We start from the raw sequence: 16,948 nt of genomic DNA, 5'->3' as shown, positions 1-16,948 counted from the left end.
TAACTGACAGATACATGGGGTTCCAATCAGTGGGCGTCCTTGTCTCAAGGCAGAGACAACTCTGTTACGTGATTTTTTGCCTCAGGGTTGTCCATGATTCAGGCCAAGTGTAGACTTTAGCAGAGACCACATCTTCTCTTGGCTCTTGTTCCTTACTTGCCCTGAGTCCCTTACTCCATAGAATTTTGCTAAAGAGGAGCCATTCAAGAAATCACATGTATCTGAATCCCTTTCTCAGGCTCTATATTTAGAGAACTAAACCTGAGACATTATTTCACAAAGTAGTAACAACGACTTCAGTAGATAGGGTTTGTTTGGTTCCTCTCTTCCCTCTCTCTCTCTCTCTCTCCTCCCTCCAATACTTGCTCCCATTCCCCTAAGTGTCTATAGCACTTACTCTGGGGATTACATGTGGGCTTGGTGGGGCTGTCAACCAGCCATGCCTCATGACCGTCTCCCTTCTGCTCATTATCCCTTCTGCTCATTATCTGCTTATGTTCAGATAATCACGTGAAAATAGGAAAAGTGAATTCTAAGTCCCTTGTTGAAGTAAGCAAAAGGAAGGTACAAAGGTGGAAACCATTGTGGGAGATAAGACTAGATAGACTCTTGAAGAGGAAAAAAGTGAAGACAGGGCGGTAAAAATGGCTGTCATGTAAATAGGGCCTACTATGTGACAGGAACCAATCTAAGCTCTTTATATATATTAACTCATTTCGTCCTTATGATAACCCTGTAAGTTAGGAAAAATTATGCCCACTTTATAAATGAGGACAGTAAGGCACAGAACAGTCAAACGACTTACATAAGGTCACACACCTAGTAAACAGGGGGAGCTTGGATTATAGCCTAATCAGTCTGGTTCTGTGCTGGTAACCAATCCTGCAAGACTGATCCCAGGCCCCTCCCAATCACTTCTTGTTGAACATCCTGAAAACAGCAGCCACAATGACTCACTCCAACATAACGAACCACCCCTCAGATACTACCTGAGAACAGGAGGTATATATCAAAGGCCAGCTATTCTTTCATGTTAACCAACACCAAAGGTCAAATGGAGCCACTTAGGTTGAATGGGTTCTGTCCTCTTGGACTGTTGCTTAAAGACTAGAACTGCAAAGTTAAAGCCTAGATTCAAGGGTTGTAGCCCACAGACTTCAAAGTCAAAGCCTAGATTCACGGGTTGTAGCCCACAGACTTCTAACCTTGGTTAACAGTTCTAAGAGTCTCTAGTAATCAAATCCATGCCATTTTACAGTAGGTCTTTATGGGAGATAAATTGCCAGAAAAACCTGACCCTATCAGACAGGACCTTGTGGTTACTCAGTACTAAGCTGATTACCAGGCCCCAGGAACTAAGTCCACATCAGGTGAACTCCTAAAGCAGTACAGTCTCCAGAAGAGTCACTCTTTCCTGTGCCTCTCTCTGATGGAGGCTCAGAGAACAATGGAAAAGGGAACTCGTCCACAGGTCAAGCCTAGGGCAGCCAGATTGGTGACCAATAACTCACTGCTTGGCCAGGGAAACTCAGTAGAACATTTGCACATCATGTACACAGCTCTGAGATTCCAGAAGATCTGGAGGGTAATAACTGACAATGACTTTCGGTAAGTACAATTTTAGTTGAGGGTTATTTGCATTATTTTGCCAGGAGCATTTTTTAAAATGTGGATATGGGTCTTAAAAAGTCAAAGGGTGAAGTACAGTAGACTAAAGTAGTTTTTGGGGGGTTTGGTGTTTTTTTGTTGTTGTTTTTGTTTTTGTTTTTGTTTTACTGTTTTGATCAGCTCGTGTCACCATCCTTGTCCTCCTGGCAACTAGATCTTCTCTCTTTTGTAGCCATTTTCCCTCAGGTCTATGTGGTTCTGCAGATGTCAATCAGCATCTATACTACCACTTCTATACTACTGGAGTCATCTGACCCAGGCAGTGGTATTCAGGGTAGCTTATCTCACTGGCCCAGTAACTAGTGCTGGAGTGGACATTAGATCCAAATAAAGCCAATTAGAATCTCCTGTGAAGTTGTATACAGACATTGGAAGGGATCTGCTAGGAACCAGGCTCTTTCCGAGCTATATGGAAAATGTCCACTTTTGCCATAGGACAAAATGAAGCCAAAACTTTGAGGGAAGCAGAGCTAAAAGATGAGAAGAGAGGAAACGGGAATAAAATCCCTGGAGATTTAGCTGTGCGTGATGCCAAGGCTACTCCTGGACTTCTCAATTTTATGAGTCAATAAAGTCAGTTTGAATTGGGTTTCTGTTTATTAAATTAGTTAGAGTTGGGCTTCTATAACTTACCACAAAAAGATTTAACAAATACCTTAACTAAAACTAAAAAATCTTCAAAGAGTCTTCACACGATCCAGAGGAAGAACATAATATATTCAACATCCTTAAATTGGTAATGCATAAGTTAGGATAAATTACATGGATTTTTTTTATAGCTATGAAAATGACCCACATAAATACAAAGCCATGCCAACCAGACTCTCAAGAGAGTGACAACTGAGAAGTCAGCTAAAAGACTTTAAAATGATGGTGAACAGTGCTCCATTGGAAAACTAGAGTATTCTTTTTAGAGTAGAATTCTATTCTAATAAGCTTATATGGACATGAAAATTGACATTTTTATAAGAAAATATCATTAAAATGCAAACAAATGCAGAAAGGGGAGGATACATAGTGTTTAGTGGTTTGTTAACATTGTGTAAACCAAACAATTTAATATTATACTTACAAAAATTATTAAATGACCTTAATGTGCAAAGGGAGATTTTAAAGTAGTGGACATTGGGGGTGCCTAGGTGGCTCTGTCGGTTAAGTGTCTGACCTCGGCTCAAGCCATGATCTCATGGTTTGTGGGTTCGAGCCCTGCGTCGGGATCTGTGGTGACAGCTCAGAGCCTGGAGCTTGCTTTGGATTCTATGTCTCGCTCTCTCTCTCTGCCTCTCCCCTGCTTGCACTCTGTCTGTCTCTCTCTCAAAAATAAAGAAAAAAAAAAAAAAAGAATAGGGGGTGGGAGAATTAAAAAAAAGTTATAAAGAAAGAAAGAGAGAGAAAGAAAGAAAGAAAGAAAGAAAAAAAGAAAGAAAGAAAGAAAGAAGTGGACATTGGGAGGATCAAAAGAGCATTTACTCATTATTTATGGGCAAATACCAAATTCAGGAGAGGTTACGTGGATATATAAAGCACTGAATTTGCTTTCTAGAGAGTGACAATTTAATTAGCAGGTATAATATGTACACTTTACAAAAAACAAAATCTCTAAGTGGAAGAATAATATAATTTCAAAAGGAATGGAACAGATATAAAATGTAATAGAAGTTCAGAAGAGAAAGTATTGATGTCTAGTTGCAATAACTAGATAAGATTTCTTCCAGGGAGGAGGCAGAATTTGGTCTGAGCCTTGAGGAGAAGGTAAAATCTGCACCGGAAAGAACAGGGTCTTTGGCTCAAGTCATGATCCCAGGGTTGTGGGATTGAGTGCTGCATCTAGCTCCATGCTGAGCCTAGAGCCTGCTTAAGATTCTCTCTCTCTCTCTCTCTCTCTCTCTCTCTCTCTCTCTCATTCTCTCTCTCTCTTGCTTTCAAAACAAAACAAAACAAAACAAAAATGCTTAGGTGTATGAGGACAGACCAGGAAGATGAGTTGAAATAGAGAGGTAAGAAACACAAAAGAAGGTTTGGTTTTGTTTTTTCCATTGTGTCTGTACTCAGAAAGAAAGGAACAAATGCAAAGAAATAGACTGAATTTGTCATAGAGGGAGCAAGAAAATGAGAAAGGTTCTCAGTTTGTGAATGTGCATGTATTTTCAAGTATGATGCATGAATGGAGGTAAAGACTAAGAAATTATCCTTGGTACTGAGAACCGACTTCTTAAGGGGGAAAAGAGCATAAGAGAAAAGATTTTGTTTGTTCAGAAAATGAGAGAACTTGACCCTGACAGATGGCCTTAAATTTCTCAAAAAAAAAAAAAAAAAAAAAAAATCGACCTCTAGATGGATGGTCATGCCAAGAGCAGATAAGGGAAATGGTTGCCTTGGAAAATAATCCATGAAACTGGTTCTCCACATTTTGTTTTTCAGCTGACTCTTGACAGGTGATATCCATGTGTTCATTGGCATATCCAGGTTTGGATCCATGACCCTATCTACCTCTCCTACTCTAAGCCCTAATACACTCACACATGTAGGCACCACACACAATTTTTCAGAAAAATAATATCAAAGTAGGCATTTTTGAGGGATGTGAGCTATGGCATTTATAAGTGCATTTCACAAGCAAGTAAGTTAATGGTCATTTCTTATGAACTGTGCAGTAGATAAGGTAGTATATGAAAGATTAAAAAAAGCCCATTGGGTTTGCTGTAGCTTTATTTATTTCTGTCCCAAGCAATAATCCATATCAAGATGCAATGAAAGAGAAAGATGTGATTATGGAGAAAACCTAGAACCTACTCAATTGCAAAAACTCAGTTTTCTAAACTGTCATTAGCAAAAAAAAAAAAAAAAAATACTTATGACAAGTTTTGTCATTGTGACACCATGATTGAAAAGTATCATTCTAAGGATTCAACAGTGACATATGATTCTCAAGAGCAATGACAGCCAGGTGAGAGTTAGCACTAAGTTTCTTAGCATGGTTTTTGAAATTTTATTTCTAATGAAGAAAAGATATCAACACAAATATAATGTTTTTCATATGCTGTGTTTATGAGCTATGTGTTGGGAGTAGTACCGAAAATGAGTTACTTTTTATGGACTTGTTTTTGGTAAGAATGTTTTCTAACTCTAAAAAGGCTAGTCATATACTACTGAATCACAAGGAAATGTTTCAGATAGAATCTGAGGAAGATTCCCTTACAGTTAAGAAAAATAAGCATATCATTTATCATTAAAACTGGAATCTTTTGGGGAATGTAAAGGAGTTGGTATAATAATTTCACCAAATTAAAAGTGATGAGCACCACCATAAAATAGGACAGTCCTAGGCACAGGACATCTGTTCCAGTTCCTCACAGTTCAAGAACTAAAATGTTCTTGGTTGCTTCATGAATTGCCATTTATAAATTCTGGCACTCCCTCTCAGAGCATGGGAGGTGGCAGACACTATCCCTGAAAGTCTGGGAGAGGGGAGGGGATCTTTTTCCAAAAGATGACACCCCAAGTCTTTGTTGATCTTACAAAATTATCCCTTAGCTCACTTCTATGAGGTAGTGGGAATATATTAAAAATTACACTCAAACAATCATATCCCCAGGATTGTCATAATGGCTTCTGTCTGTAAATATTTCAAGATAAAATTCTGTACCTTGCTACATTACAGAGTATATTAAATATGATTTAAATACCTTCTAATGGTTCGAGTGTTAACTCAAATCAATAGTTATCAAAAACTGTCATGTTCTGGGAAATGTGTGAGGTTACAGACACAAAGATGAATAAAACATGCACTCTATCCTCGGGGAACTGAGAATGGGAGAAAGGTAAATATGCAAACAGTTTATATGATATGAGTTACAATTCAAAAATGTACATGTTCAAGTTCCCAAAATACAGAAATATAGGAGAATTTAAGAGGAAGGGGAAAATGGATAAGAATGAGTAACAATGACAGAAATTTTATCAGTTTGGGGAGTAAAGTTTGCACCCAGAGGCTCTATTTTTGTCTATAAAATTAAGAGAAAAACTCATCTGTTGATAATGAGTGAATGTGAGATAACATTGGAACGCTAAGAATGGTAACAAAGTTTTGGAATTGCTGCTGTGGGAAATTTTAGGAAATGTTGCTAACCAAAGGAAAGAAATGGGTAGCAATGAAGCTCAGGTGAGACCAGAAGCTGTGAATGTGTAGCTGCACTAATGCAGACTTTGATGCAATATGCTCCAGCAACAATAGGCTAATAATGCAGAGCAAATGAAAAGCCAGACCATAGGACTAATCAGGGAATGTAGATTCAACACAGTTACAGATGAGAAGGCAAGGGCATTAATGTAGTAGTGGTTTTTTCAACCTCCAGTGGAATAAAACAACGGGTACAGGCAAGGATCATCAAGGCTGGTAACATCACAAAATGTTCAACAAACTTATTTGCTTTCTAATGAAAATCTTCAGCATGAGATATTCCTGCCAAAAAATTAAACTGAAGCTGATCAAGCCTCGATATCTAATTACTAGTTTACAATAACAAAAAATAAGGTAAAGGAGAACATGATAAAGCACATTTTGGGGATGTGACCAGCAAAATCCGGATTGTGGGAAATGTAATAGAACAAACAATTGAGTTTCTACAACAAATAAGTTGCTATAAGAAAAAAGAGGGAGAAGGGACATATAGATAAAAAGAGATTTAAGGACTATATCAGCCAACTGCAATGTATAGACTTCATTCAAATGAACTTTAAAATTGAACTTTAAAAAATTATGAAATAAGAGAAATTTGATTATTTTCCTGGATGCTTGATGATATTAAGAAGTTATTCATTTTTAGGTATAATAATAGATTTGTGATACTTTAAAGCAAAGCATCTATTCTATATATACATGAACACACACACACACACACACACACACACACACACACACACACACAAAGAGCAAGAGCCAGAGAAGGAGAGAGAGGGAAAAGGGCAGTGAGAAATACTTGCAAGTAAAATGATATGGTATCCAGATCCTTATTTGTTTCAAAATAATCCATTTTGGCAGGGAGAGGACGTACATGAAATAAGATTGGCCAAGATGGATCTTGTGGATCAGTTTTATCATACCATTTTCTTTGCTTTCATATGTCTGAAAATTTCCATTGTAACATGCAAAAAAATGTAGAAGAGTATTTCATTCAAGTAAACAGCCATGAGAATTCACAGGAAGGAAGAGAGTCCATAGGAGACGGCCAATAAGCTGAGGGAAAAATGAGAGATTAAAGGACTAGAGGGCAGTGCTGCTGAGGCCAAAATGTACAGTGTCAGGGGAATGAGAATGTAAGAGGCATTGTATGTTGTGCAGGGCTCAGGGTATGGCCATGGAAGTGACTTCTCAATGCACAGAGCTGAGGAAGTCAGGAGCTGGAGAAACCAAGTGTGTCTGGACCTTCACCAAGTTTGGAAAGCACGTAAGGTGATGTCAGGAATTGGGTGGAGAAGTCCATGAGCCAGGAGCCCAGGGCCCCGTTAGATGAAGGAGTGACCTTGATGAAGAAGGGGAACAGGATGGTGCATCCAGATCACCATTACAGATACCAGTTACTACAGTATGCCCTTTTCTAATTAGTGATTTCACGTCTCTCTGTCTTTGGTGTTAACTGCCGGTTCTCCAATACAGGTTATGGTAGAATAGTGTTGTGAGAGTTGCTGCAAAGCTCTCTGCAACACCATTTCCCTAATTTCTTATGGCATTTCTGCTTTTTTCCAAATCTGAAGTGAAGAATAATGATGTCAGCTGCCTAATCATCAGAGAAAGGACTTTACATTGTGGTTAAGGAACAGTGTCTCATCCTTTCTAGTTTTGGGGAAATAGAGTAGCAAGGAGATTTTCACTGCATATCAAAGGGCTTATCTTTTCCCTGACTTACAAAAATTTCTTCTCAAAGTCAGTATAATCTTTTCAAACAAAAAACTGTTTTGTTTTTAAGCATAATTTTCTAGAAGGAAGTACATGTTTGTACTAAATTATGTCCATTATTTATTTCCAGATCCTCAAAGAATGGCTTGAAATGCTAAAATACATCTTAACAACTGCTATTAGTCATTCCTATTATAAAAATATTGTATAAAATAAAGTTTAACATATCTTTTAGATTACAACTATATATAGTATGACTTTATAATATTCCCAAGACAATTTCCCCATATATAACTTAACTTACTTTTTTATCTTCTGTGCACAATTGACAATTTTTCTTTACAGCACATTCTATAAAAAATTAAGGGCAAAAATGTAAATGCAAAGACTATTTATTGCTTAGTTTTATATAAAAATGCATTTCATTTAGTCATTTCTCTTTCATGGCATACTCATCCACACTCCAGTGTTTTATTTCATGATTTTCATATATCTAGACACTTTCCCCATTGGTACTGTTTAAATCCTAATTCTTTCTTACTTTCTATCATTGCTTGGAAAAACATGAAATGGCATCATCCAACTTTGATTAGCCAAGTAAGTTCTAAAAAATGACTTCCAAAAAACAGTAAGAACTTAAATTGGCAATATCACTGCATATTTACAACATCACACTTTAAATACCTCTTTTAGTAATTCCTTTGTTAATAAGCATGGTTTTACCAAGATATTCCTGGCTAACTAGTCCATTCAATACTAAAAACTTAATTCTCCATCTTGTGCCACAAAGTTTTAAAAACTTCCCCCAGATGAAGATTTTCATTCTTCTTGTTTCATGACAAAATAATATAACTTATATTTGAAAGTTCTAGAATAAAAACTAGAAGTCTGAAAAAAATTTTTGATGTCTCTTTTTCTTACTCCAACATCTCTGTAAAGTAAGTAGAGTCTGGAATTAATACCCCACGTTTCATGTGATACGATAATAATAAAGTCACTCTATTACTTTGGGGGCAGGGTTCATAAGCTCAATTTCAAACTGTTTGACTGGATACAGATCTAATTTGGCTGGGAAAAGAATTACAATAGATTTTCAAATTAAGTATTACTTTCCCCTACCCAAAAGTATCCCTGGGGTCCCAGGGGAAGTTGAGTAAAAGGCAAGGTAGATGAGAGATTCTACTGCTCCAGCTATCTTGGGGACAGGTGCTTTCAGGCTTACTTCAGGAGGCAGGAGCAGGGAAACAAAAGGCATATGTCTTAGCCACCATTCTCCAAATTCTACTCACTTCCCACACTTTTTGTTTCTGCAGCTAAAGTTTTTTAGAAGAATTTTAGATTTACAGAAAAATTTCAAAGAATATACAGAAAGTTCCTGTATACCTCTTACTGTTTCCCCCATGGCTAACATCTTACATTGTCATGGTACGTTTATCAAAACTAAGAAACCAACACCAATACATTACTTTTAACTAAACTCCAAATTTTACTAGGATTTCATTGGTTTTTAAAGTTTTTTTAATGTTTATTTATTTTTGAGAGAGAGGGAGAGTGTGTGAACAAGGGGGGTTGTAGAGTGAGATGGAGACACAGAATCCGAAGAAGGCTCTGGCCCCTGAGCTGTCAGCACAGAGCGTGATGTTGGGCTGGAACTCACAGACCGCGAGATCATGACCTGATCTGAAGTCGGACACTTAATCAACTGAGCCACCCAGGTGCACCACATTGGTTTTTATACTAATGTTCTTTTTCTGTTCCAAGATCTAGGATCCCACATTGCATTTGATCATCATGTCTCCTCTAGTCTGTGACAGCTTCTCAGCCTTTCCTTGTTTTTCATGACCCTGACAGTTTTGAACCTTGTTGGCCAAATATTTTGTAGGATGTCCCTCAATTTGGATTTGTCTGATTTTTTTTAATCATAATTAGACTGAAAATATGGGTTTGGGGGAAGAATGGTGCAGAGGTGAAGTTGCCTTATCACATTACATCAGCATGTACATGATATCAAAATGGTTTTTATGTAGCTTTTTTATATTTATATACATTAGAGAAAGTTGAAGACATAGGACTGCTGCTAGCACTAGTTGAAGGCAGGGCATCCTTGTGTAAACTAGGAAAAGGTGCATCTCTGAAAGAAAAGGCTAGAAAAATGCAAAACCTTTCTGAGCAGCCACAGCCAGGAATCAATCCAGCTAAATGGGAAACATAAATTGGCTTTCACTCTAAGATCATACGGAATCCTTATTAAGCAATTTATAAACATAAATGCTTACTTGTAAGCATTTATAACCAGTCTTCACAATCCTGAAAGATTTGAAATCCTGGAATCCTGAAAGCCACTTTATTGATGAAGAAACTGACTTCAGAAAAGTCAAATAACATATTCAAGTTCACCTGCTAATAATGACAGAGTGTGGATTTGAGCTCTTTGACTGCCAGCACCTCTCCTTTCTCCTGGGAAATATAACCCATCTTTCCTTTGCAGGACTGCTCCTTCTTAGCATTAGACACATGGTATAATTGGTGACTGCCCTCTCCTACCCAAACTCCATGGTCCCAGCCAGGCATCTAAGGCTGTACACCTGAAACAAACTGAGCTAATCCCAGACCACACTCACTGGTCCAGGGAGAGGAAATATGACCAAGTCAGGCCAATGAGAATCTTCCACTGATGATTTATAAATTAAAACTTGAGGGTTAAGAAGTGGCAGGGAGCCGCTTTCTCTTTGTTTGGTAAGCTGAGAAGATGGAGCTGCCAGTGACCATGAAAGATGTTCTGAGGAAGAAGCTAATAGGACAAAATAAAATTGATAAGCAGAGGAAAGGAGAGAAAACAGAAGGAGAAATAAGGAGCTGATGGTGATTCATTTCTCAGGTCCCATGCATTCCTACTCCTGATTCACTTACGTTTCTCTTATAGGTAAAATCTTGGTTTCTTACACTGCACCCAGAAACATTCCAGTTAATATAAAGTCCACATATTTGTTTCTTTCCACTAAGTCCTGATGTTTCCCTTCTTTTCATCCCTTCTACCTATCTTTTTTCCAAAATTAAAACAATTATCTTTATGTAGTTATAAAAGTGATACATGTTCAATATAAGAAATACGTACACATTAAGAACACACTGAAATTCCACCATTAAGAAAAACTCTGATTCTTCATCTTAAGCAAATTATTTTCATGATCCCCAACTTAAATTTTGCCATCATTCTGAATGACTCCGCCATGAAATCTTAAACTCCCATATTTTATTCTCTGCTTAGAATCTTCTTTTCCTCTCTTACTTTCATTTTGACCTTACTCAGAACTTCACTTTCCCTGACCTTTCCATTGTTTTCCAAATCTGTTTGTCTTTCATGGACTCATTTCATTTTCTTTAGCCTGACCCTCACGTCAGTGAATGACCTGATGTGGTCCTTCTCAGAAATTTAGATTAAACATTTGCATAACTAACCTTATCTATAGTCTTTGTAGCCCTTATTGGAGAACCAATGAGGACCAGCTAACCTACATGACCATGTTTTACATGAAGCAATAGGTTCTTTCTTTCACTCTATTCCTGAAGAAAGAGGTACTTGCTCTTTACACAGCCAGATACCAGATTCTTCCCTTACCCTAAAGGCTTAATTCTTGTATATCTATATTCTATCTAGTCAATTCCATCCTCTTGATTACATTTTTTTTCACAACTTCTGCAGCATCGTTGTCTTCTAGTTCTCCCGGAACATCTCTGACCATTCTTTTTGAATTTCCTTGACTGGTTCAACTTCCTCTCATCAATGTCTAAAATGTTGCTATTCCACAAAGTTCCATCTTTGGTCCTCTTCTCCCATGAGTGATCTCAATTTGAAACACCTAGGGATGCCAGACATCAACATATATTATGCCATATATCAAAACAGGATCTTTCTGGTTTGACTGATATTGCAATGAGTTAATAAATTAATAATTTAAAAAATAAAACAATTAATCAGACAAGTTGATTCTAATGTTTATCTGGAAGGGGAATTGTTTTAAGAACAGCTAAGAGGGAAAAAAAACCAATGGGGGCAGATCACAAGGTTTTATATATTATAATTCTCTATACTATATCCTTATATTTTATATACTTGATCTGTTGATTTCTGATATAGGCATGTAAAGTGATCCCATGTGGTTTGTAATTTGTCAAATGCTCTTTTTATTTCTATCAACTTTTGCTGTATATACTTCAAAACTTGATAATAAAGCTTCGTATGTCATCTTCATGTACTGTGCTATAATATGAGCACAAAATATTACTTCTACTTAAAAGATTTACTTATATTCTATTTTATCTAATATTAATATTGCTATACTTGCTTTCTTTTTCAGTAGCATTTTTGAAAGGTTTATTTTATTTTATAAATTTATTCTTTGTGCCTTTATTTCCCCTAATGGTTTTGAAGTCACACTTCTTGTTTCTACTTATATGTAAACTATTATTTTAAAAATTTTGAGAGATATATTTTATATGCCTCTTTTTAATCTGCCTAGTCAGGATCTACATTCTCTACATCTACAAGAGCCTAATATGCTTTTGATTTTTTCCTTTTCCTCCCCACACCACTTCCCAGGTAGATGTCAACTGGAATGCTAATTACTATTAAATGCTTATCACTTATTATTAAATTATTTTTATATTTAAATTGCTGTTGACTTTCTATCAATCATTTAGAATTGACTCAAAGTTATTGGTTTCTTTATTTACTACTCTTTCTTGAATTCTAGATTTCCCTTTGGCTCATTTGCATTTTGCTAAATAATATCTTTTTGAGTGTGTATTTCAGAGAGGGTCTGTGAGTGATAGTAATCACTCTGAGTACATGACATAGAAAACTTAGTACTGGGAATTGGATGTACAGGTGATGGAAGAAACCGAGGAGTCTGCCAGGGGAAAGACAGTGAAACCTCACTTCCTCCCAGATACCAGCACCCCCTAGGCTAGAGGAAGAGGAAGAAGACAGTTAACAGAGCCCAAAAGAATATTATACTTTAGAGTATAAATGATAAATATTCCTGGTATGTTCACCATTACCAGAAATATATGGGTACTTACAGAAATAAGGAGAAAGCCTGGAAACCTTGCCTCATATTCAAATTATTTAGCCTTCAATGTATTCCCTCAGAGAAATCTGCCTTTTTATCTCATTCTCAGATATTTACTTTGAGACCAGTTTCACGGAATCTATTTCTTATTTGGTGGTTCCCCAGCTCAGAGCACTTGTAGGGAAGTTTTCATTTGTTCCTTATGTTTTATTCTAGGGGAAATTATTCTTATTCTGCATGCTATCATACTCCTTAATTTCATTATTTGTTTTGTTAGCTAAGCAGTGTTTCCATAGTTGCTCGGTTGTCTGTTTTCATCTTACTAATGTTTGGATAGCTGTGTTCAGATATTCTATGTGTGCTGATATGGTGTAGGTGATACCTTGACCACCTTCCAACTATCCTTGAGATATTTTTCTGAGAAACTACAGTTTTATGGTATTTTTATGTTCTATTCATTCTGTTGTTCTCAGTACCTGACAAAGGGAAAGAACTCAGGTGAGGCTGTGCCAGACTTTGTTAGAATATCTGGGTTCTACACTTTCTTCTGAGGTTTTGTCATTTTCCTTTGCCAGGATTCTAGCTAATTGGAGGTATTTCCCATTTCCATAAAGGGGACTGTAGATCTGCCCTGAAATTGAGCTTGCTGCCCAGGGACAGATGTTTCCATCAGACACAGATGCATTGTTCAGTTTTTATTTTTCCCTTATTTCTCCTCTGCAACCATTTCCTTTGTTATTCTTCAGAACAGAGTGAAGTACAGGAAACACACTCAGTTTGCATCTCTCTAGTTCCAGGAGTATTCATGGAAATTCTTGGAACTTAGTCACCAGTTCTTCTAAAGGGTGATAGTGGTATTTGGAGTATTGTCATGCTATACTATTCTATTCTCTCTTTTTTTATGTTTTTATTTTTTTAATTTTTGTTATTTTTTAAATGTTTATTTATTTATTTTGAGAGACAGAGAGAGAGAGAGAGAGAGAGAGAGAGGGAGAGAGACAGCAGTGGAGGGGCAGAGAGAGAAAAAGGGGGAGAGAGAGAATTCCAAGTAGGCTCCGTACCATCAGCACAGAGCCTGACGTGGGGCTCTAACCCAGAAACCATGAGATCATGACCTGAGCTGAAATCAAGAGTTGGACGCTTAACCAACTCAACCACCCAGGCGCTCTATTTTTAAGAGAGAGAGTCCCTGAACACACAATCAGAGGAGGTACAGAGAGACAGGGAGAAAGAGAATCCCAGGCAGGTTCCACACTGTCAGCACAGAGACCGATGCAGGGCTCAGGAATGATGAGATCATGACCTGAGCTGAAATCAAGAGTCTGACACTTAATCAACTAAGCCACCCAGTTGCCCCTATGCTATTCTATTCTGTTGTAGAATCTTTGATTTTTTTTCCTTGGTTGCCACATGTTTTTAGACTATGTTCCTTAGTTGTTTGGTTGCTTCTGGTGAAAGAATTTGTCTATATTTCGGTGTGATTTTTTATTCATTCATTAGATATTGGGGGAAAAGATTCCTAACCCAAAATTCCAAGTACAACTGTAACTTCTTAGCAAATTGCTAATTGAGCTGTCAAATCTAAGTGAACATTAGGGTTAAAAGCTCTGGGGATCAAAGCAACATGCTTTGGAGTAGGTCTCAGTTGTGGGTTCATTCACAAAGTCCTGTGGGAAAGGCCTATTCACTCAGAGTACTAGGAAGGATGGAGGTGGAGATCTCAGTGAGGGGTTAGAATCAATTTCTGTTTTGGAGCTGAAGGAATCAAGATGTCTAAGAAACCATATCCTTGTTAGATGGGAAGGTTGAATACAAGCACAAAAGGGAAATGCCTCAGGCTAGGAAGCAAACATTCAGGGGAGGCCCAGGACAGATTGAACCAAGCTTTCCTTCACAAAGGAAAGCCTTTTCTTCAGAAACCTTGAACAGGGTTGTTCAGCCCTAGAAGTGAACTAACTAGAATCAGAAACTTCAGTCTTTGGAGACCAGACTATGTTATCTGTAATTCTTGATTTGTTTTTGTTCACTTTCTTTTTGTTCTTCATCAGCATTTAAATAAAGTCTTTTGAAAAAGTCCAGTATGACTCCAGTTTGCTAGGGAACTAAAGGAAGGGTTTGTTTCCATGCTTGGCCTATGTTTTCAGGCACTGTTTGTGGGGAGAACATGGTGGGAATAGAACACTGTTCCTCTTGGAATATGTATGGAGATGACCAAGAAGTCAAAAGAGAAAAATCTATGGGAAAGATGAAATCAAAAGAAACAAACCAGGCCTTTTGATTCAGCCTCTCCCTACTCCCCATCATCTCAAAGGGGGAGTCTCATTTCAGAGACTCAAAGCTGAGAGCTTTGGGTTTGGTTTTAGTAAGGAAGACTGATTCCCTTACAGATATTAACATTCTTTTAGACTCCAGTAACCAGACAGCAGTAATCCTTACAGTTTTTATACAAAATCTTGGCTTTACAGGACATTTTCCAAATAATTCAAATCCTAATTCACCCCTTATTCTCTCTATACAATTTCAATTTAGGATACTAAAAACCTTATTTCCAGGTTCATGAATTCAACTCAGCATGAATTTTAACATCAAAATTTCTTCAGTTGGGAAATCCCAGGGAAATCTTCAAGGGAAATCTTCAGACCAAAGTAAGTCTTTCTTGAGACACAAATTAAGCAGGGGCACCTGGATGGCTCAAGCAGTTAAGCATGCAACTTCAGCTCAGGTCATGATCTCGTGGTTCGTGGGTTTGAGCCCTACATCGGACTCTGTGCTGACAGCTCAGAGCCTGGAGCCTGCTTCAGATTCTGTGTCTCCCTCTCTGTCTTCCCCTCCCCTGCTCATGCTCTGTCTCTTTCTCTCAAAAATAAATAAACATTTAAAAAAAGACACAAATTAAGCAATTTATTAATTAAAACCTTAAAAAAAAAACAAGAAAGACTAGCTATGGCTATTCAGCAGAGTCTGATTAGAGCAAAACCTAACAGCTTATTCACAGCATAAACATGTGCTATAGGTCACACAAAAAGGGAGGGTGGAGGGGCCCCATGCTTTCCCAATATTTTAAACTGTTTTAATCCAGTCTTCACATTTCTGATACGGCAAATCAATGAGTCCAATTAAACTGGATTTCACCAAAAATATCAAGGGCTTTTAAAAATATCTTCCTGCCAACACTAAATGAAACTTTAAAGATGAAAATTTCAGCCTGCCATGGTGGCACAACCAAAAGGAAATATGGTGGCAGGGGTGTGTGTAGGGATCAACCCCTCAGCTCGGGATGGCTCACCATCATCCAGAGATTTTGGTCTCTGCTTGCCCCACTGTCTGGAGATTTGGGAAAAGTGATTCTCTGAGAAGCTGATAAGCAGCTGAATGAGAAAGAGGGAGAGGAAAACTGGCAAGAGGATTTGGCCCCATGCCCGCAGCCAGCACATCACTCCTCCAGCCTGGGTTCAGCCAGTTCTAGGCCAGTCAGACCTTGGTGGGCTTGAACAGGCACCCGCATCAGGGACTATGACCCAACAAAATCATAGTACCTTGAGAGGCAGCCCCTTCTGATCCCTTGACCCTAGCATAATTCGCAGAACCTTAGAACTTGCAGTGTTCTGGCCAGAATGCAGAATGTTGGTAATATAATCCTGGTTTGTCCTGGGCTCAGGCTTCCTAGGGCCCTGACCACTAGGTAAAGTTCTCCCACTGGACTTGATAGACACCTGCTACCCCAGTGCTTTTGGAGCAAGGCCTGGATTCTAATGCCTACCTATAGCATGGAAAGCAATTATACCTTTCTGTGCTCTTTTCCTCAGGTATAAATGAATGTATCATGCACCCCATCCATTTGGGGTCACTGTGCTATAGATAAGGGGTGAAGCTCATAGCTCTGTACATCCTTGATTTTCTGCTTGACTAGTCCCTGAACCTATGGCATGCTCTAATGTAGTTTCCCAAAGCATGGTGTATTTTAAGTGGTATGCAGATGATGAATATCTTTTACTTTCAGAGTTGTGAATTTATTTTTAATGTGTATAGGAAAATTGTAACTAGTAAGTATAGTGATATCATGGCAATAACATAAACTTTTCTTTTAAAATATATCTATGTTAGGGGCACCTGGGTGACTCAGTCGGTTAAGTGTCAGACTTCAACTCAGGTCAATCTCGCGGTTTGTGGGTTCGAGCCCCACATGGGGCTCTGTGTTGACAGCTCAGAGACTAGAGCCTGCTTCAGATTCTGTGTCTCTCCATCTCTCGGCCCCTCCCCTGCTCATGCTCTGTGCCTCTCTGTCTCTCAATAACGAGTAAACGTCAAAAAA

General features: G+C 38.0%; 1 protein-coding gene across 1 annotated transcript in view; it reads right to left on the bottom strand.

Annotated features, from left to right (window-relative positions):
• Positions 1–16,210, bottom strand: part of PTTG1IP2 (PTTG1IP family member 2) — a 45,118-nt gene extending 28,908 nt beyond the window's left edge. The window contains 2 exon segments of the mRNA XM_045497012.1: positions 7,869–7,915; positions 15,923–16,210. Coding sequence (XP_045352968.1) covers positions 7,869–7,915; positions 15,923–16,070 — 195 coding nt within the window. The 5' untranslated portion in view covers positions 16,071–16,210.
• Positions 16,211–16,948: the final 738 nt, after the last annotated feature.

This window comes from Leopardus geoffroyi, chromosome A2, assembly GCF_018350155.1.
Source record: "Leopardus geoffroyi isolate Oge1 chromosome A2, O.geoffroyi_Oge1_pat1.0, whole genome shotgun sequence".
Taxonomy (NCBI): Eukaryota; Metazoa; Chordata; class Mammalia; order Carnivora; family Felidae; genus Leopardus; species Leopardus geoffroyi.
This window is presented reverse-complemented; position numbering and strand designations above follow the sequence as displayed.